Raw genomic sequence first — 24783 nt, 5'->3', positions numbered from 1 at the left:
TCGGAGCGGGCGGAAGGATCCGCGCAGGCGGGACGGGGCGGGGGCGGGGGCGGGGGCGGGGGCGGGGGCGGGGGCGGGGGCGGGGGCGGGGGCGGGGGCGAGGGCGGGGGCGGGGGCGGGGGCGGGGGCGGGGGCGAGGGAGAGGGAAGGCGTGCGGGCCGGGGCGCGGTCAGGGAGGAGGGCGGGGGCCGGGACCGGGAGCTCGGGGCACTGCGCCTGCGCCGTCGCCACCGGTCAGCCCGCGCGAGGGGTCGGCGGTCATTCCTGCCGCTGCCGCCGCCGCCGCCGAGGTCCCGCACCAGCCATGGCGCAGATCCTCCCTGTTCGCTTTCAGGAGCACTTCCAGGTGAGGCCCGGCGGGCTGGGGGGCTGCCCTGTCAGCCGCGCCTACGCCGGGCCGGACTGCCAGGCTTGACCCCGCGCCCCCAGCCCCGCTGAGCCGCTGCCCAGCTGGCCGCGCCGATTTGCGACCTCCCACCTGGGCTGGGGCTGCGGGGTCCCGGGCGCGGCGGCCGCTCCTGAGGACCCGCTCGGGTGCCGTCGCCGAAGCCCGTTACCGGCGGGGCCGGCTGGGGAACGGTGGGGGTGGAAGCCAACGCCCCCTGGGACGCCCCGCTCAGTGCCCGCGAGGAGGCACACAGATTCCCGCTGCAGGCAGGGCAACCCAAGGGCCGCGCCGATCCCACAGCTCCACGCCCCCCCTTGGCGTCCTGCGGTCTTTATTCGCCCCTGAGTTTGCCTCTGTGCTCGGTTTTCGTCCCCAGGGCGGCTTCGCCTGGGAGGACCGTGAACATGCGTGACCCAAGAGAAAAATTTCTCAGGGCCAAGCCTAAATAGGGCTTTTCGATGCAGTAACACCCCCAAAGCCTGCCTTTTTAATAAGGTCCCAGTTTGTTCTCCATTTGTTTGTGTTCAGAAACATAAGGACTGGCCCCCTGCTTCGAGCAAAGGCTCAGGTCGGGCGTCGTGCGGGCCGCTCGCGGGTCTGCCCGGGAGCGGTGCTGGTCCCCACGTTTACCCTGGGAGGTGCGGCAGAGGAGGGATAGCCAGCGGCTCCTCCCTGAGTGCTCTGTGTTAAATCATCACACTACCATTCGTTGTGATTCGCTTACTCTTTTCTAGATGAGGAAACCGAGTCTCAAAAGTGTTAAAGAACTCATCTTCATTCAATAAGAACAGGATTCAGACTCAAGTCTTTTTGACCACAAAGTAGTACATCGAGGAACGTGCTTGCTTGAAAGTTCCTATTTTCACAGTGCAGAGCACTGTTAGCCATAGATGCAGACGGGAAAAGCCTTGGGAACTGTGTAGTGCAGTCCAGTCCCCTCATTCTGCAGACTGGAAACTTGATATCCAGGGGATCCTGCCAGGGTCACTTGGTTAGTGACACAGTGGAAGTTGTATGGAGGTGGGAGTGCCCTGACATCTGTCCGGGCTTCATTCGGCCACTAAGCTAAGCCAGCGCCAGTCATGTTCAGGTAGCAAAATACTGCTGCTGCTCATAATAATGATGATGATGTAGTTATCATTTACTGAGCCGTTTCTCTTGCCACTCACTATTGTATTTTATAAATCTCGTTTAATCCTCATGATAACAGGCAGATAGTGATATCCTGTTTTCTACCATGGGTCACTGAGGTTAATATTATAATTCCTTCAGCAAAAGTTACATGGCTAGTAAGTGACAAAGCTTGAGTTCTAACTCAGGTCTGATTCCAATGCCTGTGCTTAACCACTATCTAAATATGTTCTTTTCAAAGGGCAAGAAAGCAACAAGATATTTTAGGTGTCCATCAGAGTTTCTAATGTCCATCAGGATTTGTAATGTCCATCAGAGTTGATATGTTCCATTATCTGGAAAATGCTTGTGGCTTGTGGTGGGCAGCCACGTGAATGAAAGTCTGGTTTGTGGTCTCCAGCACTGACTGGGTCTTTGAGGCTGCTGTGCCTTCTGTAGAGCACACACTGAGTCAGCACACACTGCCTTCACTACAGACATTTCAAAACTTCAGCCTGTTCCTTAAATCCCTGATCCTGCCACTCCTGCCTTGCAACCAGCAGATGACTTGGAGAAAACTGAAGCCATAACTGGGATGTTTCTCACCTTTATGGCTGCAGACTTAGGTGTTTGTCTGCAGCCACCCTTTCCTGCCTTCCTGTTACCTCAAAAGTAGGTGTCCTTTCTTGTCTATGCTCTGGATCTGGTATCCTTCTTCCCTATAAGGGAGCCTCGTTCAGTCATAGCCTCCCTTTCCTGTATTTTCATCCTTTCTGTCTTGTTGTTTCTTCCTGTTTGTGTTGGGCAATGCTCACCTCTCTTCCATCTGTACAACCAGCAAACTTCTTCCCCCGCTCTTGTCCCCACGAAGCTCTTGTCTCATAGCCGGATGTCATGAAAGAGCTGCTTTAGTGCTTCATTATTTTTATGTTCCACAGTAACCTGCAGTCTGGCTTTTGTCCCCATTTTTTCCCCTGAATCTGTTTTTGCCAAGGTTACAAGCCATCCTGCAGGCTTTTTTGTAAGAGCCACATTCTGTCTGTGTCCCATATTCTTACATGTTTTAACCTTCTAAAAATATGAAAACGACTTTTAGTTTAGCCATACAAAAGCAGGCTGCAGTTGGCTAATCTTTGCTGTAAAAAATAAAATCAGGCCGAGCATGGTGGCTCACACCTGTAATCCCACCACTTTGGGAGGCCGAGGCGGGTGGATAACCTGAGATCAGGAGTTTGAGACCAGCCTGGCCAACATGGTGAAACCTCGTCTCTACTAAAAATACAGTATTAGCCGGGCGTGTTGGTACGCACCTGTAGTCCCAGCTAGTCAGGAGGCTGAGGCGGGAGAATCTCTTGAACCCGGGAGGCAGAGGTTGCAGTGAGCCAAAATCATGTCACTGCTCTCCAGTCTGGGTAACAGACCGAGACTCCGTCTCAAAAAATAAGATGCGATGAGCTAGGTGAGATAAAGCCCATCACACCACACGCATCTTCTGTGATGTCCAGCCGCATTTGATGCTGCACTTTACTGCCTCCTAAGGGTCCTTTCTCTACTGTTTTTGGTTCCACAGTTTCCCAGGGTTTCTCCTTCCTCTCTGCCCACACCCACTGCCCCATGGGCGGCTCTTGTGCATGAGCTTGGAATCTGTCTTGAGCCCCTCTGCTTTTTCATTCAGGACACGCTGCTGGTGATGTTATGTATTCCCATAAGCTTGATGTTCCCAAGCCATCCGAGTGTTTTCGCAGTTTCACTGCTGTGTGTGTGTGAGGCAGTAGCAGGTCCTGGTTAAGAGCACAAACTGAGGCCGAACTGAAGGCACTGAATGTGGACTCAGGCACTTATTGGCTGTGTGATTTAGGGCAATGTTTGTAGCTTTTTTGTGCTTGTATATCTTCATCTATAAAATAAGGATAAAAGGTATACTTCTTATCTCACAAGGTAGTTGTGAGGTTTTTGAGTTAATAAATATAAAGCATTAAACAATAACTGGTACATAATACAGTAGTCCCGATTTACCCATGGGGAATATGTTCTAAGACCCCCAGAGGATGCCTGAAACTGCAGATTGTTCTGAACCCTTTATACACTTTTTTTTCCTATGCATACATATGTATGATAAAGCTGAATTTATGTTAAGCACAGTAAGAGATTAACAATGATAACTAATAATAAAACAGAACAATAATAACAGTATGCCAGCATCACTACTGTTGGACTTTGGGGCCATTATTAAGTAAATTAAGGGTTACTTGAACACAAACTCTGTGATGCTGCAACAGTCAACCTGGTAACTGACCGCTACTAAGTGACTAATGGGCTGGCAGTGTGTACAGCGTGGATATGCTGGGCAGAGAGATAATTCACGTCCTGGGTGGGCTGGTGCAAGATTTCATCACTCTGCAGAATGGTATGCAATTTAAAACTTATGAATTGTTTATTTCTGGGGTCTTACATTTAATATTTTCAGACTATAGGTAACAGTGTGAAAAAAACCACGGATAAGAAGGGACTACTGTAAAGCACTGCGTCCTTGTGAGCTGTTGCTGCCATTGTGACAGCTGCCTACTGAAGAAGGCCAGGAAATGGTCAGCAGGTTCCTCAAACACAGTGTTCATAAATGGGGTTCCCTTTCTCCCCAGATGTGTATCTTGTCCAGTGTCCAGCCAGGAGCCTGGGATATGTTTTCCCCATCCTGTTGTCCCTTTCTCCTGTTTACTTTTGGCATCGTTCTGCCACTGTCATCATGACTACCATTTCCCTAAACTATGCCATCCTTCCCCACCTTGATGGTCATGCTAGCTTTGTCCTTCTGCTTCTAGTCTTGCCCTCCTGTGATCCATTCTCCAGCACACAGGCAACATGATCTCCAAGGATGAGCATCTGCTTAAAGTCCTTCAGGGAGTGGCGAGAAAAGACTGATCCCCACGTGCTCTTTCCTGTTCTTCCCAGCCCAACACCTGCTCAACTCTGCTGCCACTCCCTTTGTGTCCTTGCCAAAACACATTCTCCTGTCACCCCTCTTTACTCACTGACTCCTACTGAGCCTTCTGGTATCTGTGGAAATGACGCTGTCTCTGGAAGCTCTCCCTGATTTGTCAGTTAGGATTTCTTCCTCTGTGCCTCTTTGGGGTTCCTCTTTTAATGACACTCTTCCCAGGGTACTGTAGCTGTTCATTTTCTCTGCTGGATTGTGAGCTCAGGGAGCTACCATTTGAACTTTTTAGAAATATTCAAATGTGAGAGTTGGAAGGGTATTGCTGTTTGTAATATCTGAGGATGGGCTGAGAACTTAAGACATCTTGATTCAGAAGAGGAATGGCTGAATAGTTTGGTGACATAAAAATTTTCTTGAGCCCTAAGTAATTCCCCCCAGCTATATCAAAAAAGCAGCTCCAAGTTTGTAAGCTGTGAAATGTGTCATAGCTCAATACACAGAAAACGTTAACATGTTCCCTCAAAGTGTCTCTGAGGCGGTGTTTGAAACAGGTGTAGAGACCTTGAGCATTAGAATTGTAGGAGAAAGATGGTCAAGATCTTAATCAGTGCTTCTCTACCTAGGCTGCATGTGAGAATGGCCTGCAGCCTTAAACATATTTCTGCTGGATGTTAAATCCAAAGCTCTGAGTGGTGGAGATGGAGCTTTGGTATTCCTTCCCAGGTGAGTCTCACACACAGCCCAGGTGAAACAGCCTTCTACATGTTAGTCAATATTAATCATTAAGGAAAGAGGTGGGAAAGTAAAACTGTGAAGGTGTAGATTGAGCTTGAACTGAAAACAGTTCCCATCCACACACACCCGTGTGTGTCTGGAGAGGCTTCTGGGGGTCATGCTCCAAAAAGGGACACGTACCCATAGTAATCCAGTCCATATTTGGTTTATGTTGCCATTATGTAGCTATCTCATTTTGTGAAGTGGTTTTTGATGTACTAAGACAGCACTTGGCTCATTGCGTCCTAAAATTGTTGCATCCCAGTGTAAAATGTCATTTTAAGATACCATGTAAACTGTTAAATTTTGCCTGTTGGCCTACCACTGCTCCTGGTATTGAAAATACATACAGGCCAGTTAGTTGCCTTCTGACTTGTTTATTTACAAAGCAAGGAGAGTAACCTGCCTCAGCCAGGGTGTCTGCGAGGGTGAGCCTTGTGGGAGTGCCTACCGCTGTGGCATTGTGGGTAACCAAAGAGTAAATGAATTTGAATGGGGACTCTTTGGAAAAACAGATCTTCACCATAGAACATTTAAATGTTCAGAATGCCTAAGCTACACAAACCAGTGCTTTTTTAGTTGATTGGGTTGAAAGAATTAAGTCCTAGGAGGATCTGAGTCAAGGTTCCTCTCTGCTGAGATATTTCTGTTGCAGGGGCAAGTCTGATGGGAATTAAAATCTTTCAGTTCAGCCTCTGTCTGTCTCTCCCCAGGGGAAACCACTATAAACGAAGCCACCATATCCTTCCAAAAATGTTCAAAAGAATCCTGCTTTAAATATGCTTCTGCCCTTTGCTTTCGTAACTTAACACACTGAAGATCCTCCCATAGGATCACAGACAGATCACTGCATCTATCTGACATGTTGTTTATCAGTATTCCCTAGGGTAGTAGTTGCTGGCACCCTGTCACCCCCTTCTCTAAGGGGGAATCTTTCTGCAATCTGTCTGATTTTTCCTTCCTTTGCTTCTTCACTGAGACTTTACTGAGTTTGCAGGCTCTTCTCCCACATTTTCTTCCACTTCTCTTGAGGCCTGCTGCTGGCCTCCATGCCAGGGAGATGACCATCACTCTTGGCAGGCTGAAGAAGGATGCCACAAAGCTGGGATAGCAAAGTTCAGTGATGAAATTAGAATCGGATATATCTTGACAGGCCAGAATCCAGCTAGTTGACATTTAACTGGGATAAATATAGAGTCTTGTGCACTGGTGTTAAAATAAAGAAAACCTGTAGTAGTGTAATTTGAGAGAAGTTCTGTAAAGCATTATATAAATGTAGTTAACTATCCCTGAACTAACCTACTCCTGGAATGTAAGTTCTGGAAGAGACCTTAGTGTCAACATTCTTCATAGGCCCTCATTTACAGAGCTCCCTCTTTAGGCTAGGAAAGGCTCTTTGGTAAGTTTCTTTTTCTTTTTCTTTTTTTTTTTTTTTTTTTAGATGGAGTCTCGTTCTGTTGCCCAGGCTGGAGTGCAGTGGCACAATCTCGGCTCACTGCAACCTCTGCCTCCAGGATTCACGCCATTCTCCTGCCTCAGCCTCCCGAGTAGCTGGGACTACAGGCACCCACCACCACGCCCGGCTAATTTTTTATATTTTTAGTAGAGACAGCATTTCACCGTGTTAGCCAGGATGGTCTCGATCTCCTGACCTTGTGATCCGCCTGCCTCGGCCTCCCAAAGTGCTGGGATTACAGGCGTGAGCCACCGCGCCCGGCGTGTTTCAAATATAAAATGTGTTTTTTATTTTATTTTCTTGAGACAGAGTCTCGCTCTGTCCACCAGGCTGGAGTGCAGTGGCATGATCTCAGCTCACTGCAGCCTCTGCCTCCCCGGTTCAAGCGATTTCTCCTGGCTTCAGCCTTCTGAGTAGCTCGGACTACAGGTGCGTGCCACCATGCCTGGCTAATTTTTGTATTTTTAGTAGAGATGGGGTTTCACCATGTTGGCCAGGATGGTCTTAATCTCTTGACCTCGTGATCCGCCCACCTCAGCCTCCCAAAGTGCTGGGATTACAGGTGTGAGCCACTGCACCCAGCCCATTTATTTTTTTGAAACAGAGTTTCACTCTTGTTGCCCAGGCTGGAATGCAATGGCGTGGTCTTGGCTCACTGCAGCCTCCGCCTCCCGTGTTCAAGTGATTCTCCTGTTTCAGCCTCCCAAGTAGCTGGGATTATAGGTGCCCGCCACCACACCCAGCTGATTTTTGTATTTTTACAGAGATGGGGTTTCATTATGTTGGCCAGGCTGGTCTCCAACTCCTGACCTCAGGTGATCCACCTGCCTTGGCCTCCCAAAGTGCTGGTATTACAGGCATGAGCTGCCACGCCAGGCCCTCAAAGTATGTTTTAAAAACTGTAGATGAACTAAATTTTACTGCCCTGAAACAAGTAATTTGTTTTACTACTTGTTTACCATCCATATGCTAGGCACAAGGATAAAGCAGTGAGTGAGACTGGGAAGGAGACAGATACAGAAAGAAAAAATATTGGTGTCCACAGAGGTGTGAAAACATGGGGATGTTCAGCGCAACTTAAGCATTCTGGCTTCACTGATGTAGGCAGTTGATGTTCTAATACTCTTGTAAAAACACAGTTGTAGTCCTCCCAGGCAGACATCTTCCTTAAGCCCCTTATACATAGAAACCACAGGACTATCAGATGAGTAATTTCTTTGTGCATATTCCCCAGTATCAGATTTTTTTTTTTTTTTTGAGGCAGGGTCTGTCTCTGTCACCCAGGCTGGAGTGCAGTGGCACAATCTTGGCTCATTCCAGCCTCTGCCTCCCGGGTTCAAGCGATTCTTGTTCCTCAGCCTCCTGAGTAGCTGGGACCACAGGCGTGTGCCACCATGCTCAGCTAAGTTTTGTATTTTTACTAGAGACAGGGCTTCACCATGTTGACCAGGCTGGTCTCGAATTCCTGACCTCCAGTGATCTACGCGCCTCGGCCTCCCAAAGTGCTGGGATTACAGGCATGAGCCACCATGTCTGGCCCCCATTGTCAGATTTGAATTTTGATTGATTTAATTGCAGGCTTTGAGAACTGAAAAGGATCATTAGACAGCATCTTCTTTACCTTTCTTTAGTTAAATCTTATATATGCCATTTAAAATGTGTAGCTAAGGTCCAGTGCAGTGGTGCATGCCTGTAATCTCAGCACTTTGGGAGGCCGAGGAAGGTGGATCACTTGAGACCAGGAGTTCAAGACCAGCCTGGCCAACATGGCAAAACCCTGTCTCTACTAAAAATACAAAAATTAGCCAGGTGCGGTGGCGGACACCTGTATTCCCAGCTACTTGGGAGGCTGAGGCATGAGAATCGGTTGAGTGTGGGAGGCAGACTTTGCAGTAAGCCAAGATTGCACCACTGCACTCCAGCCTTGGTGACAGAGCGAGACTCTGTCTCAAAAGAAAGAAAAAAAGAAAGAAAACTTTTTAAAAAATGTGTAGCTAGGTTACCTATCAGAATAATATACTAGGGATCAGGAATCCTTGGTTATTTCTACTAACTAGTGAAAAAAAAAACAAACCTGGGCCAGGCCCTGTGGCTCACGCCTATAATCCCAGCAATTTGGGAGGCTGAGGCGGGTGGATCACTTGAAGTCAGGAGTTTGAGACCAGTCTGGCCAGTGTGGTGAAACCCCGTCTCTACTGAAAATATGAAAATTAGCCAGGCGTGGTAGCGGGCACTTGTAGTCCCAGCTACTTGGGAGGCTGAGGCTGGAGAATCACTTGAACCGGGGAGGCAGAGGTTGCAATGAGCCGAGATGGTGCCACCACTGCACTCCAGCCTGGGTGACAGAGTAAGACTCTGTCTAAAAAAAAAAAAAAAAGAAAGAAAGAAAGAAAAAACCTGGCTTTTCAGCACATCACTTTTCTGGGACTTAGTTCCTGCATATGGAGAAAAACTCACAGTAGTATCTGGCATCTTAGATGGAAAAGTTATTTTTGTGGGATTGTCCTGTATTGAGCATTCCTGGCTAAATGAGTAGAGAATGAGTTCCCCACTCATTGTACCATAAAAACTACCCTTGCCCATTTCTTTTTTTCTTTTTCTTTTTCTTTTTTTGAGACAGAGTCTTGCTCTGTCGCCCAGGCTGGAGTGCAGTGGAGTGATCCTGGCTTGCTGCAGCCTCCACCTCCCGGGTTCTCCTGCCTCGGCCTCCTGAGTAGCTGGGATTACAGGCACATGCCACCAAGGCCCAGCTAATTTTTGTATTTTTAGTGGAGACGGGGTTTCACCATGTTGGCCAGGCTGGTCCTGAACTCCTGATCTCAAGTGATCCACCCGCCTTGGCCTCCCAAAGTGCTGGGATTACAGGCGTGACCCACTGCGCCCGAACCCATTGCCTATTTCTTTTTTTTCTTTTTTTTTTTTTGAGACGGAGTCTTGGCTCTGTCGCCAGGCTGGAGTGCAGTGGCGCGATCTTGGCTCACTGCAGCCTCCGCCTCCTGGGTTGAAGCAGTTCTCCTGCCTCAGCCTCCCAAGTAGCTGAGACTACAGGTGCACGCCACCATGCCTGGCTAATTTTTGTATTTTTAGTAGAGACGGGGTTTCACCATATTGGCCAGGATGGTCTCCATCTCTTGACGTTATGATCTGCCCACCTCGACCTTCCAAAGTGCTAGGATTATAGGCGTGAGCCACCATGCCCGGCCGCCCCTTTCCCATTTCTGAAGAATGCAGAATAGCACTGCTGGTTGAGAACTACTGTCTTAATTTAATCTGATTCTAATAGTCTTTATCTTATTTTTGGATCCACTCTTCTCAGTTGTTAAAACACTCTTATTTGTGAGGGACTTTTACCTTTTTCAAATGCCATACATGTGTATGTATGCTCTTAGATAAGGAACTTGACTCAACTACTATTATTTAAGAACCCACTATGCTCAAGAGATTGGATACAAATTATTCAGGGTTACCAATTCTTGGTATTTGGAGTTGAAATCAGAATGTCACCGTATTAACCCAACATTGATCCCCAAACTGAGAACAAAAGGACAATTTAGAAAACCCAGGCCCGCTTAAGTGCACTGCTCTGTCTGGAGAGCATCCAGTCCTATTCTGCTAAAGCCGGAAAATCCAGATAGGTTGACAAGACCAAGAATGATTGCTTACCAATACGTGGCCAGCTTTGTTTTACTTACGTCTCTGATCACTGCCAAATTTTATTGAGGCCAATCCCAGATCTTGTTTTATCCTTAAACACTTTAGGATGTGTCACCAAGAGAGAACTCTTTGTTATTTTTTTCCAAGTTTTAAAATTGTGGTAAAATATACATAACATAAATTTATCATCTTAACCATTTTTAGGTGTACATTTTAGTGATATTAAGTACATTCAAATTGTTGTGCAGCCATCACCACCATCCATCTCCAAAACTCTTTTCTTTTTTTTTTTTTTTGAGACGGGGTCTCGCTCTGTCGCCCAGGCTAGAGTGCAGTGGTGCAATCTCGGCTCACTGCAAGCTCCGCCTCCTGGGTTCACGCCATTCTCCTGCCTCAGCCTCCTGAGTAGCTGGGACTACAGGCACCCGCCACCATGCCTGGCTAATTTTTTTGTATTTTTTTTTTAGTAGAGACAGGGTTTCACTGTGTTAGCCAGGATGGTCTCGATCTCCTGACCTCGTGATCTGCCCGCCTCGGCCTCCCAGAGTGCTGGGATTACAGGTGTGAGCCGCCGCGCCCGGCCCACAACTCTTTTCATCTTGTAAAATGGGTGCTCCATACCTGTTAAGAAATGACTCCCGATTCACACTCCTCCCCCCAACCCCATCTACTTTTTGTCTCTATAGATTTGACTCTTCTACATACTGGATATAAATGGAATTATACAATATTTGTCTTTTGGTGTGACTGTCTTTTTTTTTTTTTTTTTGAGATGGAGTCTCGCTCTGTTGCCCAGGCTGGAGTGCAGTAGCACAATCTCAGCACACTGCAACCTCCACCTCCTGGGTTCAGGTGATTCTCCTGCCTCCGCCTCCCAAGTAGCTGGGATTACAGGCGCCCGCCACTATGCCTGGCTAATTTGTGTATTTTTGGTAGAGACAGGGTTTCACCGTGTTGGCCAGGCTGGTCTCGATCTCCTGACCTCAAGCGACCCACCCGCCTCAGCCTCCCAAAGTGCTGGGATTACAGGCGTGAGCCACCTCACCAGACCTTGTTTTTTTTTTACTTAGCATAATGACCTCAAGGTTCATTCATGTTGTAGCATGTGTCAGAATTTGCTTCCTTTTTAAGGCTGAATAATAATCCTATTGCATGTGTATAACACATTTTGCTTATCTATTCATCCATTGATATACACTAAGAATTCTTTATTTTTTAACTCTAGTAACATCACACCTAAAAAAAAAAATCAGTAGTTTCTCAGTATCATCCAGTATCTTGTCAGTGTTGTTTCTCTATTTGTCTCAAATGCTTTATACATTTGGTTTATTTGAATCAGCATCCAAAGAAGGCCTATGCATTGCATTTGGTTGACATTTTATGTATTAGAGCTGCTTTTTGAAGCAAGCTTTGATCTTTTCTTTTTATACTTAACACAAATGTAGTATTTTATTTGTGTACATTTATCTTTTTAATTTCATAGTCCTTTCAAATCTGTTAAGATTCTGATTGTTACTCTAGTATTATTGACAGTCTCAAAGCATAACCTTAGCCGATAAAACAGTCCCTGTATATGACTTTGGTTAGAGTCATTATTCAGAATATTGACTAGCAGATGATTAAGGTCAGAGTTCTGGGCCCTGGCAGCAGACAGACAGATCCATGTGGCCAGCACCACTGAGGTGCAGTTCAGCTGTGGACACAAGCTCTCCTCATGCTTTTCTACCTCTTTCCAAGAGTCTTTTGTTTCATACATTGTTTGGGCTTTCATGTGCTAAATGTTTTGATGGATTCAAAATGAATTTGACTCTGAGAAGAAACAAGAGATTAAGTAAATATGAATAACTAACACAAAGCAAAGCTCTCTATTCTATAAGCATGCCACAGATAAAAGGCTTGGGGTAGGGGACTGATTATCTGTGAAAGTTACTTTGGCTACCTCAGCAGAGGTAAGCCAGATACTTTGCTGAAATGAAGATTTATTCTATCACATTTACTTGGCTTCAAGAAAATTAGATTGGTTTGGCTTGACTTCTTAGTGAGCCCCTATTGATTGCAGGTATTCATGTTTTTCTTTTCAAAGGGCTCACAAATCTGATGGATAATGTTGTAGAATTTGGAGGGGAAACTTCAAATGCAGCAGTCTTATCTTCTGGAATCCCACTGTCCTCTGTTTTGTTAATAAATATTGTAAATCCTAGCACTTTGGGAGGCCAAGGCAGGCAAATTACTTGAGGTCAGGAGTTTGAGACCAGCCTAGCCAATATGGTGAAACCCCGTCTCTATTAAAAATTACAAAAATTAGCCGAGCGTGGTGGCGCATGCCTGTAGTCCCAGCTACTCAGGAGGGTGAGGCAGGAGAATTGCTTGAACTCGGGAAGCGGAGGTTGCAGTGAACCAAGATTGTGCCATTGCACTCCAGGATGGGTGTCGCAGCGAGACTGTCTCAAATAAATAAATAAATACATAAATACTGTAACTTCTAGGGCATTTGTATTATTCTATTTTTCAGGATTTTTCTATTAATTGCAGACAGTAAATAACACTAATCTGTCCAGTTGTGGTGGCTCAAGCCTGTAATCCCAGCACTTTGGGAGGCCAAGGCAGGTGGATCACCACAGGTCAGGAGTTCGAGACCAGCCTGGCCAACATGGTGAAACCCCGTCTCTACTAAAAATACAAAAAATAGCTGGGCGTGGTGGTGAGTGCCTGTAATCCCAGCTACCCAGGAGGCTGAGGCTGGAGAATCGCTTGAACCCGGGAGGTGGATGTTGCAGTGAGCCGAGATCACGCCACTGCACTCCAGCCTGGGGGACAGAGCTAGACTCCGTCTCAAAAACAAAGCAAAACAAAAACCCCACTAATCTGATCTATGTCCTCCAGGAATTTATGACCTTGGATGTTGTTGTATAAGCCAGCAGGGAACTAAACTAGGAGAGGATGATGGAATTTGAACATGGCTCATTTGTGAGAAAGGTAGTGAGACTAGGAGGTTTTCTTTGGTTGTGATAATATGGTTTCCTGGTTTACTAAGTATCAGTGGTTGTGCTTGTGGGGCTTCTGTTATCTTTTATTCTTGGTTTACTTAAATACGTTAACTTTACTTAAGTAAATTATGTCCATCTTCATGGGCTGCTCTTCTGCCTCCCTTCTAAGCCTTGGTGTGTCCTGGGGCTCTGTGCCCTGGGCTTCCAAACCATTCTCTCACTTTTCACGGTCTCTCTTGGTGCTTCCGTCCAGTCTCATGACTTCGCCTGCCACAAATGGCCCCCATATTCTTATTTTGGGGCTTGAATTTTTTTTTAGACTTACAAAATGTTAAGCAATATAATACCTAAGAAAATTCCAAAAGTAACAAGTGCTGAGGACGGCAGGCCCCACCAGATGTTACAAAACCTCCATAAATAAAGTAGTGTGGTGCTGATGTGTAGATAGATGTCGGGAGCTCCATGATAGCTGAACACATGGAGGTCCCTGAAGAGCAGCGTGCTGGAAGAGGCAAGGACACCCCTCGCGCCTTTCTCTATGCGCCTCTTCCATCTGGCGGTTCATCAGTATCCTTTGTAATAAATGAGAAACGTGTTTCCTTGAGTTCTGTTAGCCACTCCAACAAATTAGTCAAACCCAGGAAGAAGGTCATGGGAACCCTGCTTTATAGCTGGATGGTCAGAAGTACGGGCCACAGCCTGGGGCTTGCGATTGGTGTCTGAAGTGGAGTCAATCTTATGGGACTGAGCCCTCAACCTGTGGGATCTGATACTATTTCCAGGTAGATATTGTCAGAATTGAATGAAATTGTAGGATATCTAGGTGGTGTCTGCTGGAGAAACCCCCCCACATCTGGCGTTGGCAGTCTTGTGTTGAGTGATGTGTGAGAACAGGAAAAATACTTTGGTTTTTCCTAGGCTTACTAAACCACTCCTAGCATTATTTTCCTTGCTATAACCCAAGGTTGGAACATGAAGGGACTTTCTTGTAGTAATGGCAATATCAATTGGCAAGTTCTATTTTTTAAAAAATTATTTCACTACAGTTATGAAGTAATGTTTTGTTTTTTTGCTGTTATATGTGTTTTTGTTTGTTTTGGTGGACTCATTTGGGAACATAATCACCACTTAGTTTATCTTTTCTGTGTTAAAATGGAATATGAATTTCAAACAACTCAGTATTGTGGTCAGAACACAGGCTTTATTATACCTGGCTCCATCATTAATCAGCTTTGTAATTTCTGAAAGATTTCTTAACCCCAACACTTTGTTTTTCCCAAGTGTAAAGTGTGTGTGAGATGCTTGTCTCAGTGGGTTAACAGGAAGATGAGATGAGGCGACTTGTCCTGTAGCCTGCTCCACTCAGCAGCTGGAACATCCAGTATGTGCTAGACTCTGCTACAAAAGACAAACAAGGCACCGTCCTGAATTATACTCTCAGTATGAACAGTCTCACTTGTGTTCCTTCCAAAGGGTGGTGTGATTTTAATGCAGTGGTCCATGATCTTTGTTGCTAGTGTGAGCCTCTTCAAGGTTACACAAGGTAACAGATGTTAAGTGGTCCAATCAGTAGCAGTAGAATTGGGGCTGAACAGAACAGTGTTTAAAAATAAAGGTGTCGACCAGACGCGGTGGCTCACTCCTGTAATCCCAGCGCTTTGGGAGGCTGAGGAGGGCGGATCACGAGGTCAGGAGATCGAGACCATCCTGGCTAACACGGTGAAACCCCGTCTCTACTAAAAAAAAATACAAAAAATAGCCAGGCGTGGTGGCGGGCACCTGAAGTCCCAGCTACTTGGGAGTCTGAGGCAGGAGAATGGCGTGAACCCGGGAGGCAGAGCTTGCAGTGAGCCGAGATCGCACCACTGCACTCCAGCCTGGGCAACAGAGCGAGACTCCGGCTCAAAAAATAAATAAGTAAATAAGTAAATAAATAAATAACGGTGTCTTGTAGGTAGGTCAGAGCAGAGAAATTTATAGAAGTAAGCTTGGTGCTTTGTGGGAGTGATAAACATTTATTGAGTATGTGTTTTCCCAGAGGTTTTCATTGAAGCTTATCCCATTAACAGGTCTTGATTTAGCCCAGGCACTGTGTATAAGATGGCCTTTGGAGAAAAGTGCTTGGTTTCAGTTTACACAGTAGTAGCAATCCATCGGCCCTGGAAGATGTGCCAAACCTGCTGACTTTCTTATTAACCCCAGACTCTCCAGGAAGTATTCACACTGACTTAGAAATTCATTCAAGTCAGATTTAGACAGATTTGATGATATCTAGGGAAATGTTTAAGCAAAAACTTTTGGCCAGTTCTTTTTTCTTGCCTTTTGGAGAAATCAGGTTTTGTGTTTCCTCCCTTTTTCCCTTCCACTTCCCTCGCCTTCACCTCTCCAAGACCTCCTTCCTCCCAAAGCTCTCCTCAGTGGTGGGCTTATCTGTGACACCTTATCTGATGGTGTTCTTTGGGAGTTCACCCCCAACTCATCTCCTCCTGTCTGTATCACTTGTGGCATCCTTGACACTGCCTAGTGTCATTCTGCACATGTCTTATCTCCACTGTGGGTTGGTAATCCCCTTGAGAGTTGATTCACAGGCTTGGGTGGATCTATTACAGGTGTAGAAAAGCAAGCTAATGTTTCCTTCAAGTGTTTACCTAATGTTAACTTTTTTCTAAATTTTATTTAACTTCTCCTCTTTTGCTTTTGGCTAGGGTCAATCCATTTCAGAGGAAAAAAACTTAATCAAATGCTTTTTTTCTGTTTAGCTCCAAAACCTTGGAATTAATCCAGCTAACATTGGATTCAGCACACTGACCATGGAATCTGACAAGTTCATATGTATCCGAGAGAAAATCGGTGAGCAGGCCCAGGTCACGATCATTGACATGAGTGACTCAATGGCTCCGATCCGACGGCCTATCTCTGCAGAGAGTGCCATCATGAATCCAGCCTCTAAGGTGATAGCTCTGAAAGGTAAACCTGATGGGATTGTTAGAAAGGAATCTTACCTCATTTTAACTGCTTTGTTACCTTAAATATTGAACAAGTGTCACTAAGCTCATGGCAAAGTGTTCATCAATAGTATTCAACTTAATTCCAAAAGTTTTAGCAAAAGTTATGTTTAATGTGCCCTAGTAAGAGGCCCCTGAGCACCAGAGCTTCTTGGTAACATCACCCACAGCGCCAGACACACCGAGAGGAAGAAAATGCCCATGCCTTTGTCTTCATGTGACTAGGAACGCACAACAGCACTGTGCATGTTTCCCAGGAAGGCTGTGTGGCCCCCTTGCCTGAGGGCCTGCTGCAGTGGTGCTTCCGGTCATCCGTCGACACAGGCTCGGGGGTTTTCCTCCTGTGAAACACATCAATGATAGAGGAGCTGATAATTAACAGAATTTCACTTCCTTGAAATCAGGGAGTCTTGGGTGCTTAAAACCTTCTAGTTATCTTGAAAAATATAGAATCTTCTTATATTGCCTTCATTTGGCAAATAAAAGGATTATGTATGCAGTAGACTTAATGTTTTGTGTGAAATGCAGTATCAGTTACTTTGAAAAGCAAAACCTGGGCTGGGCGCAGTGACTCATGCCTGTAATCCCAGCACTTTGGGAGGCTGAAGCAGGCAGATCACCTGAGGTTGGGAGTTCGAAGACTAGCCTGACCAACATGGAGAAACCCCATCTCTATTAAAAATACAAAAAATTAGCTGGGCGTGGTGGCACATGCCTGTAATCCCAGCTCCTCAGGAAGGCTGAGGAGAATCTCTTGAACCCAGGAGGTGGAGGTTGCGGTGAGCAGAGATCGCGCCATTGCACTCCAGCCTGGACAACAAGAGCAAAAATCGGTCTAAAAAAAAAAAAAGAAACAAAAGCAAAAACTGTTTCTGGATGTAAAATTTGTGAATGCCAAATATTAGCTTTGCCTAGGCTTCTATTTTGTTACAGAAATAGTGTCTACGTGGTCATTTCAGTAGGTAGAAGGACATCTGAAAGTTAAGACCTTTCTATTTAAAAAGAAATAACTGAAATTATTTTATTTGAAAGGATCTTTGTTCTATTACCAACCCTACCTTTTCCCTTGTAATCTTGTCAAAGTAATTATTTGAACATATAGTGTAAGCAGTATAAATGATTTTGGTTAGAAATTATTACAATTATGGGGTATTGATGATGCTTTTATCTGTCTCTTACTTTGTCACTTACCCCTTGGCTCTTTTTGATGGAATATTTGCCTTGCAGTGTCGCCCTTTTCTGCATTTTATGTTGTTGTAGTACTTAAAAAAATATTTGTAGAGAAGGGGGTCTCACCATGTTGTTCAGGCTGGTCTTGAGCTCCTGGCCTCAAGTGATCCTCCTGCCTTGGCCTCTCAAAGTGCTTGGATTATAGGCATGAGCCACTGTACCCAGCCTTGTTGTAGTACTTTTGAGAGGCCTTATTTAGCATGTTGTTTGCGGTTTTGTTTGCTGTTTAGTGTTTTCAGCAGGTCTCAGAAATGATCTGCATTTTAATCTTCCTGGTTTTCTGGTACAGTTCTCTTTAAGAATGTGCAGTGCGGAGCTCCTAGGGTGTGTGTGTGTGTGTGTGTTGTGGTGTGGAGTCGGGGAGTAAAGAGAACGCAATAGTTAGATATTGTCAATCCCTTCCAGCCAAAGACCACCAGGAACACACTTGCAGTTGAACAAGGTGGGTTTACTGTTGCAGCGGGAGAGAACACACGCCATGGGGAACTGGGGAGTGTCTCAGTAAGAAGGTGTTAGAGCCTTTTATAGGATTTGGGCTTTGGTTGGATGATTTAGGGGGCAGTCTAAGGAAGCAGGGGTTTGCTGTAGATTGGATGTTGGCAGCAAGTGGGGGAAATTTTTATGATTGTGTATCTCAATAAATTTCATCTATTAGGGAGGGAAGACTAGAGTGAGATTAAAGCTATAATGGGTAAAGAAGTAGCAGTCACTCATTTTAGCTGAAAGAGAGGCGTGTTGGTATTTTGTGAGTTGCGCAGTAACCTTGTTTTTTCTGTGCTTGCTGTGTCTCACTTGATTGTGGTCTCAGAGGGCCCTTGCCTGAGGCTGGTGTTCTCCAAGGTGGTTTATGTCCATCAGGAGAGCAGCGTGGCCTTGCTGTGATTGCCAGGCCAGCTTCCAGGTGGCAGGGGCTGCTGCTTTTTATTTTCGTTCTTAATGGTCATATAAATCACTTCAACTATAACGTGTTGAGTCTTGTTTTCTTTTCCGTAGGGAAGTGTAAGACTCTGGAACCAAAAAGGGACATAATTTTAAGGCTTTATCTTATTTTTACTGCTAATTCTGTAGCAGTAAAATCTCAGATCGTTGTAGTATAAATTGTTGACAAGTGGAGGATGTACAGTGTGTTTTCAAGGCCCTACACCAAAATGAGCAAACTGTCTTTGAAGAAAGAGTTGTTTGTATAGTGATTGGTTGATGGAGATGATTGATTTGTAAGTGAGCTCCTCAGAGTCCTCTGCCATATCACACACCTTGACTAGCTTCTAGGATCCAGTGCAGAAATACAGGGTGTGGGGGGGGGCCCGCACCTTGTATCTCACAGATTTTTCCCATTTTGGCTGGTGAAGTTTTGTGATTGGAAAGGGGCTTGTGAAGCAGCTCTCGGACCTCCCTTTATGAAAAGGGCTAGGCCAGGTGGCTCATGTCTGTAATCCCAGTGCTTTGGGAGGCCAAGGCTGGAGAATTACTTGAGCCCAGGAGTTCGAAGTTGTAGTGAGCTATTATCGCGCCACTGCATTCCAGCCTGGGTGACAGAGCAAGACCCTGTCCCTAAAAATAATATTAAATTAAATTAAGGCCGGGCACGGTGGCTCACGCCTGTAATCCCAACACTTTGGGAGGCCGAGGCAGGCAGATCACCTGGAGGTCGGGAGTTCGAGACCAGCCTGACCAACGTGGAGTAACCTCCTCTCTACTAAAAATACAAAAATTAGCTGGGCGTGGTGGCGTGCACCTGTAATCTCAGTTACTCGGGAGGCTGAGGCGGGAGAATCACTTGAACCTGGGAGGCAGAGGTTGCAGTGAGCCAAGATCGTGCTATTGCACTCTAGCCTGGGCAACAAGAGCGAAGCTCTGTCTCAAACAAACAAACAAAAAAGAGCGAAACTCCGTCTCAAAAAAAAATTAAAAGGGACACCATTGCAGCCTGTCCTCATGCCTGGCCGTGAACTCCCAAGTGCTCAGAGATACTCAGTCCACGTCATTGCCCAGCTTTCTGGAGAAGCCTGGAGCAGATTCACTTACCCAGTACCCAGTCTCTGTTCATACTTTCTTTGCTGATGGATTTGTGGTGAATTCTTTAAAACCAGATACATTTTGCCTTTGACTTAAAGAGCATGAAGTGGTGGCAGAATTACTCATCTGTTACTTATGATTTTAGTGGAACACCTTAACTGAGGGATTGGCAAACGGTCTGCTTTTTGCTCCTGAACTAGGAATGTTTTTTATTTGTTTTAAGATCAGGTCTCTCTCTGTCATCCAGGCAGGAATGCAGTGATGTGATCATGGCTCACTGTAGCCTTGAACTCCTGGGCTCAAACAATCCTCCTGCGTCAGCCTCCGAAGTAGCTAGGACTACAGGCACGTGCCACCATGCCCAGCTAATGTTTAAACATTGTTTGTAGAGATGGTATCTGACTATGTTGCCCAGGCTGATCTCAAACTCCTGGCCTAAAATGATCCTCTCACCTCAGCCTTCCAAAGTCCTGAGACTACTGATGTGAGCCACCTCACTTGGCCAAGAATGGTTTTTATGAGGAGTTGTAAAAACAAAACAAAACAAAACAAAACAGACAGAGGTCTTTTATGTCCTTTTATAGGGAAAGTTGGCAGATACCTTGCATTACTGGCCTAGGTGTGATATTGTCAATTTTATTATGAAACATTGTGTGTTGGTCCGTTCTCACACTGCTATAAAGAACTACCTGAGACAGGATAATTTATGAAGAAAAGAGGTTGAATTGACTCACAGTTCCATAGGCTATATAGGAAGCTTGGCTAGGAGGCCTTAGGAAACTTATAATCATGGCAGAAGGTGAAGGGGAAGCAAGCATGTCTTAACGTAGCGGAGCAGTAGAGAGAGAACAAAAGGGGGAGTGCCATACACACACTTTTTTTTAACTGCTCCTTGCAGAGCAGGGCTAACCCACAGGCAGTGTGTCCAGAGTAGCCACACACACACTTATACCCATCAGATCTCGTGAGAACTCACTCACTATCACCAGAACAGCAAGGGGGAAATCTGCCTCCATGATCCAATCACCTCCCACCAGGTCCCTCTCCAGCACTGGGAACTACAACTTGAGATGAGATTTGAGTGGGGACACAGAACCAAACCATATCACATTACCTTTTCAGTATTTATATGTATCTCTTTTTACAAACTTTACCTTTTTTCTCTTAATTTTTAGAAGTAGATGGAGTATAGGCTAATCTAGTATCTGTGCGGCAGAGTTGGCACTGAGCTCAGTGGGGGATAGAAGAGGGGGAATGGCACCCCCTGGAGGCCCCCTCCTCACCTTGACTACTTAAGTCTGACCTGAAGTATTTCCCAAAGAAGGCTGGTCCTTTTTTGGTCCTTTTAGTGATGCTGAATATTTTGTGCCTCATAAACACATGTTCATTTAAACCAGGCTAAGGACAACTTGACAAGTTTTCAAGCTAGAAGAAATTTCCTCTGTGATCTAAGGCTGCTTGACACTAAAAGGTACCCCCATCCTGACAGCGTACCACCAAGAATTTTTGGTCCAGATTTTTTTTTTATATCTTTCTTTGTCTGCTTTTTTCAAGTATAATTTACATACTATAACATTCACTTATTCTTTTTTTTTTTTTTTTTTTTTTTGAGTTGGAGTCTCGCTCTGTTGCCCAGGCTGGAGTGCAGTGGCATGGTCTTGGCTCACTGCAACCTCCACCTCCCGGGTTCACACCATTCTCCTGCCTCAGCCTCCCGAGTAGCTGGGACTACAGGTGCCCACCATCACACCCAGCTAATTTTTTGTATTTTTAGTAGAGACGGGGTTTCACCATGTTAGCCAGGATGGTCTCAATCTCCTGACCTTGTGATCCACCTGCCTCAGCCTCCCAAAGTGCTGGGATTACAGGCATGAGCCACCGCGCCCGACCAACATTCACTCCTTCTCCGTGATTTTTAGTGAATTCATAGAGTTGTGGAATCGTCTCTACAATACAGTTTTGGAACATGTCTGCAACTCCAGAAAGTTTCCTCATGCCTGTTTAGAACCATTCTCACTCCTGCTCCCGGCCCGAGGCAGCAACTCATCTGCTTTCTTCCTCAACAGACTTTCTTGTAGACAATTCAAATAAATGGAATCATACAATATATAGTCTTTTACATCTGGCTTCCTTTACCTAGCATAGTGTTTTTGAGGTCCATCCATGTTATAACATGTATCAGTAGTTTGTTCCTTTTTATTGTCTAATAGTGTTTCATTGTATGGATATGCCACATTTTGTTTTTCCATTCACCAGTTGATGGACATTTGGATTGTTTCCAGTTTTTAGCTATTAAGAATATTGCTGCTATCAATGCTCACTGACAAGTCTTTGTGTGGACATATTTTCTTTGTTGTTGTTGTTCTGCAATTTCTTTTTTTTTTTTTTATTTTACTTTAAGTTCCAGGATACATGTGCAGAACATGCAGGTTTATTACATAGGTATACATGTGCCATGGTGGTTTGCTTCCCCTATCAACCCATCCTCTAGGTTTTAAGCCCTGCATACATTAACTTTGTCCTGATGCTCTCCCTCTCTTCGCCCCCCACTCCCCTGACAGGCCTGGTGTGTGTTGTTCCCCTCGCTGTGTCCATGTGTTCACTTGTTCAGCTCCCACTTATGAGTGAGAACATGCAGTGTTTGGTTTTCTGTTCCTGTGTTAGTTAGCTGAGGATGATGGCTTCCAGCTTCATCCATGTCCCTGCAAAGGACATGATCTCATTTCTTTTTGTGGCTGCATAGTATTCCGTGGTGTATATGTACCACATTTTCCAGTCCATCACTGATGGGCATTTGGGTTGGTTCCATGTCTTTGCTATTGTAAATAGTGCTGCAATAAACATATGTGTGCATGTGGACATATATTTTCATTTCTCTTGGGTGGAGTAGAATTGCTGGATCATATGGTAAATTTATTTAGCTTTTTCTTTTGAGATGGAGTCTCACTCTATCGCCCATCCAGGCTGGAGTGCAATGGCGTGATATTGGCTCACTGTAACCTCTGCTGCCTAGGTTCAAGTGATTCTCCTGCCTCAGCCTCCCAAGTAGCTGGGATTACAGGCACCTGCCATTGCGCCTGGCTAATTTTTTTGTGTTTTTTGTAGAGATGGGGTTTCACCATCTCAGCCATGCTGGTCTTGAAGTCCTGACCTCATGATCCACCCCTTTGGCCTCCCAAAGTGCTGGGATTACAGGCGTGAGCCACCACTACTGGCCTGTTTAGCCTTTTTTTTTCTTTTTTTTTTTTTTTTGAGGAGTCTTGCTCTGTCACCCAGGCTGGAGTGCAGTGGCGCTATTGCGGCTCACTGCAGCCTCCACCTCCCGGGTTCAAGCAATTCTCCTGCCTCAGCCTCCTGAGTAGCTGGGACTACAGGTATGTGCCGCCACGACTGGCTAATTTTTGTATTTTTTAGTAGAGATGAGGTTTCACCATGTTGGCCAGGATGGTCTTGATCTGACCTTGTGATCCACCTGCGTTGGCCTCCCAAATTGCTGGAATTACAGGCATGAGCCACCGCACCTGGCCCTGTTTAGCTTTTTAAGAAACTGCCCAACTGTTTTCCAAAGTGACTGTCTCATTTTATGTACCCATCAGCAATGTATGAGGATGCCAGTTTCTCCGCACATCCATGCCAACACTTGATACTATCTTTCTTATTATAGCAATTCCAGTGGTTGTGTACTAACATTTTGTGGTTTTAATTTGTATTTCTCTAATGCCTAATTATGTTAAATATCTTTTATTTTTAAATATGATTATTAACCATTTATATATATTTTCTGAGAAATGTCTATTTAAATCTTTTGCCCAGTTCTTAATTGGGTTGTCCATCTTATTATTGAATTATAAGAGTTCTTTATATATTCTGGATATACATAGTTTATCAGCTATGTGATTTACATATATTTTCTCCCAGTCTGTACCTTGTCTTTTCATTCTCCTAATGACATCTTGTCTTAGTCTGTTTGTGCTGCTATAATGAAATGGCTGACACTGGGAAATCTATAAAGAATAGAAATTTATTTCTCATAGTTCTGGAGGCTGGGAAGTCCAAGATTAAGATGCTACCAGATAGTGTGTCTGTTAAGGGTTCACACTCCACTTCCAAGATGGCCCCTGTTGCTGCATCCTCTGGAGGGGAGGAACACTGTGACAGAAGGGCAAAAAGGAACCTAAGTCCCTCCATCAAGCTCTTTTGTGAGAACATGAGGGCTTGCCTCCCAAAAGGCTCCATCTCCCAACACTTGGGGATGAAGTTTCAGCATGCATTTTGGAGAGAACAAAAAACATTCAAACCATAGGATATGTTTTGGAGGGCAAAACTTACTAATTTTGATGAAGCCCAACTTACCTATTTTTTTTTCTTTAATGGATCATGCTTTTGGAGTCATAGCTAAGAGTGCTTAGCCTATGGTTTTGTAGTTTTAATTTTTTTTTTTTTTTTTGAGACAGAGTCTTGCTCTTCTCACCCAGCCTGGAGTGCAGGGGCGCATTCTTGGCTCACTGCAACCTCTGCCTCCTGGGTTCAAGCGATTCTCCTGCCTCAGCCTTCCAAGTAGCTGGGATTACAGGTGCCTGCCACCATGCCTGGCTAGTTTTTTGTATGCTTAGTAGAGATGGGGTTTCCCCATGTTGGCCAGGCTGGTCTTGAACTCCTGACCTCAGGTAATCCACCTGCCTCAGCCTCACAAAGTATTGGGATTACAGGTGTGAGCCACTGTGCCCGACCCAGATCTGTGCCCATTCTTGCACTGATTACTTGATAGTTGTAGCTTTATGGTAATTTGGAAGTCAGATAGTATTGGTACTCCAACTTAGTGTTTTTCAAAATAGTTTTTGAAACTCTTTGAAACGAGATCCTTTGAATTGCCACATACATTTTGGGTTTAGTTTGTGAATTCCTACAAAAATCCTTCTGGGGCTTTGATAGAGATTACATTGAATTTATCAATTTGGTAAGAATTGCTATCTTGACAATATTAAGTCTTCTAGTCATTTAATGTCTCTGTTTATTTAGATCTTTAATTTCTTTCAGTGATGTTTTGCATATTCAGTGAGCAAATCCTGTACTTCTTTGTTAAATTTATTCCCAAGTATTTTATTCTTTTTTTATGTTATTATATACAGACTTATTTTCTTAGTTTTATTTTTGGATTTTTTCTTGCTAGTATATAGAAATAAAATAATTTTTGTATATTTTTCTGTATCCTATATACTTATTAAACT

The 24783-nt window shown here is 45.0% G+C and overlaps 1 protein-coding gene across 6 annotated transcripts in view; it reads left to right on the top strand.

Annotated features, from left to right (window-relative positions):
* Positions 1–203: 203 nt before the first annotated feature.
* CLTCL1 (clathrin heavy chain like 1) overlaps positions 204–24783 on the top strand; it is a 112810-nt gene continuing 88230 nt past the window's right edge. For 3 of the 6 annotated variants that reach the window (XM_004063013.3, XM_004063012.3, XM_055374938.1), the window contains exons 1-2: positions 204–346; positions 16064–16271. In XM_004063013.3, coding sequence (XP_004063061.2) covers positions 305–346; positions 16064–16271 — 250 coding nt within the window. In that variant the 5' untranslated portion in view covers positions 204–304. The remainder of the gene's footprint in view (positions 347–16063; positions 16272–24783) is intronic. The other 3 variants (XM_055374935.1, XM_063704781.1, XM_055374936.1) reach the window with 1 other exon arrangement.

Source organism: Gorilla gorilla, chromosome 23, assembly GCF_029281585.2.
Source record: "Gorilla gorilla gorilla isolate KB3781 chromosome 23, NHGRI_mGorGor1-v2.1_pri, whole genome shotgun sequence".
In the NCBI taxonomy this organism is placed as follows: domain Eukaryota; kingdom Metazoa; phylum Chordata; class Mammalia; order Primates; family Hominidae; genus Gorilla; species Gorilla gorilla.
The sequence above is the reverse complement of the archived record's forward strand: the minus strand, read 5'-3'. Positions and strand labels throughout refer to the sequence as shown.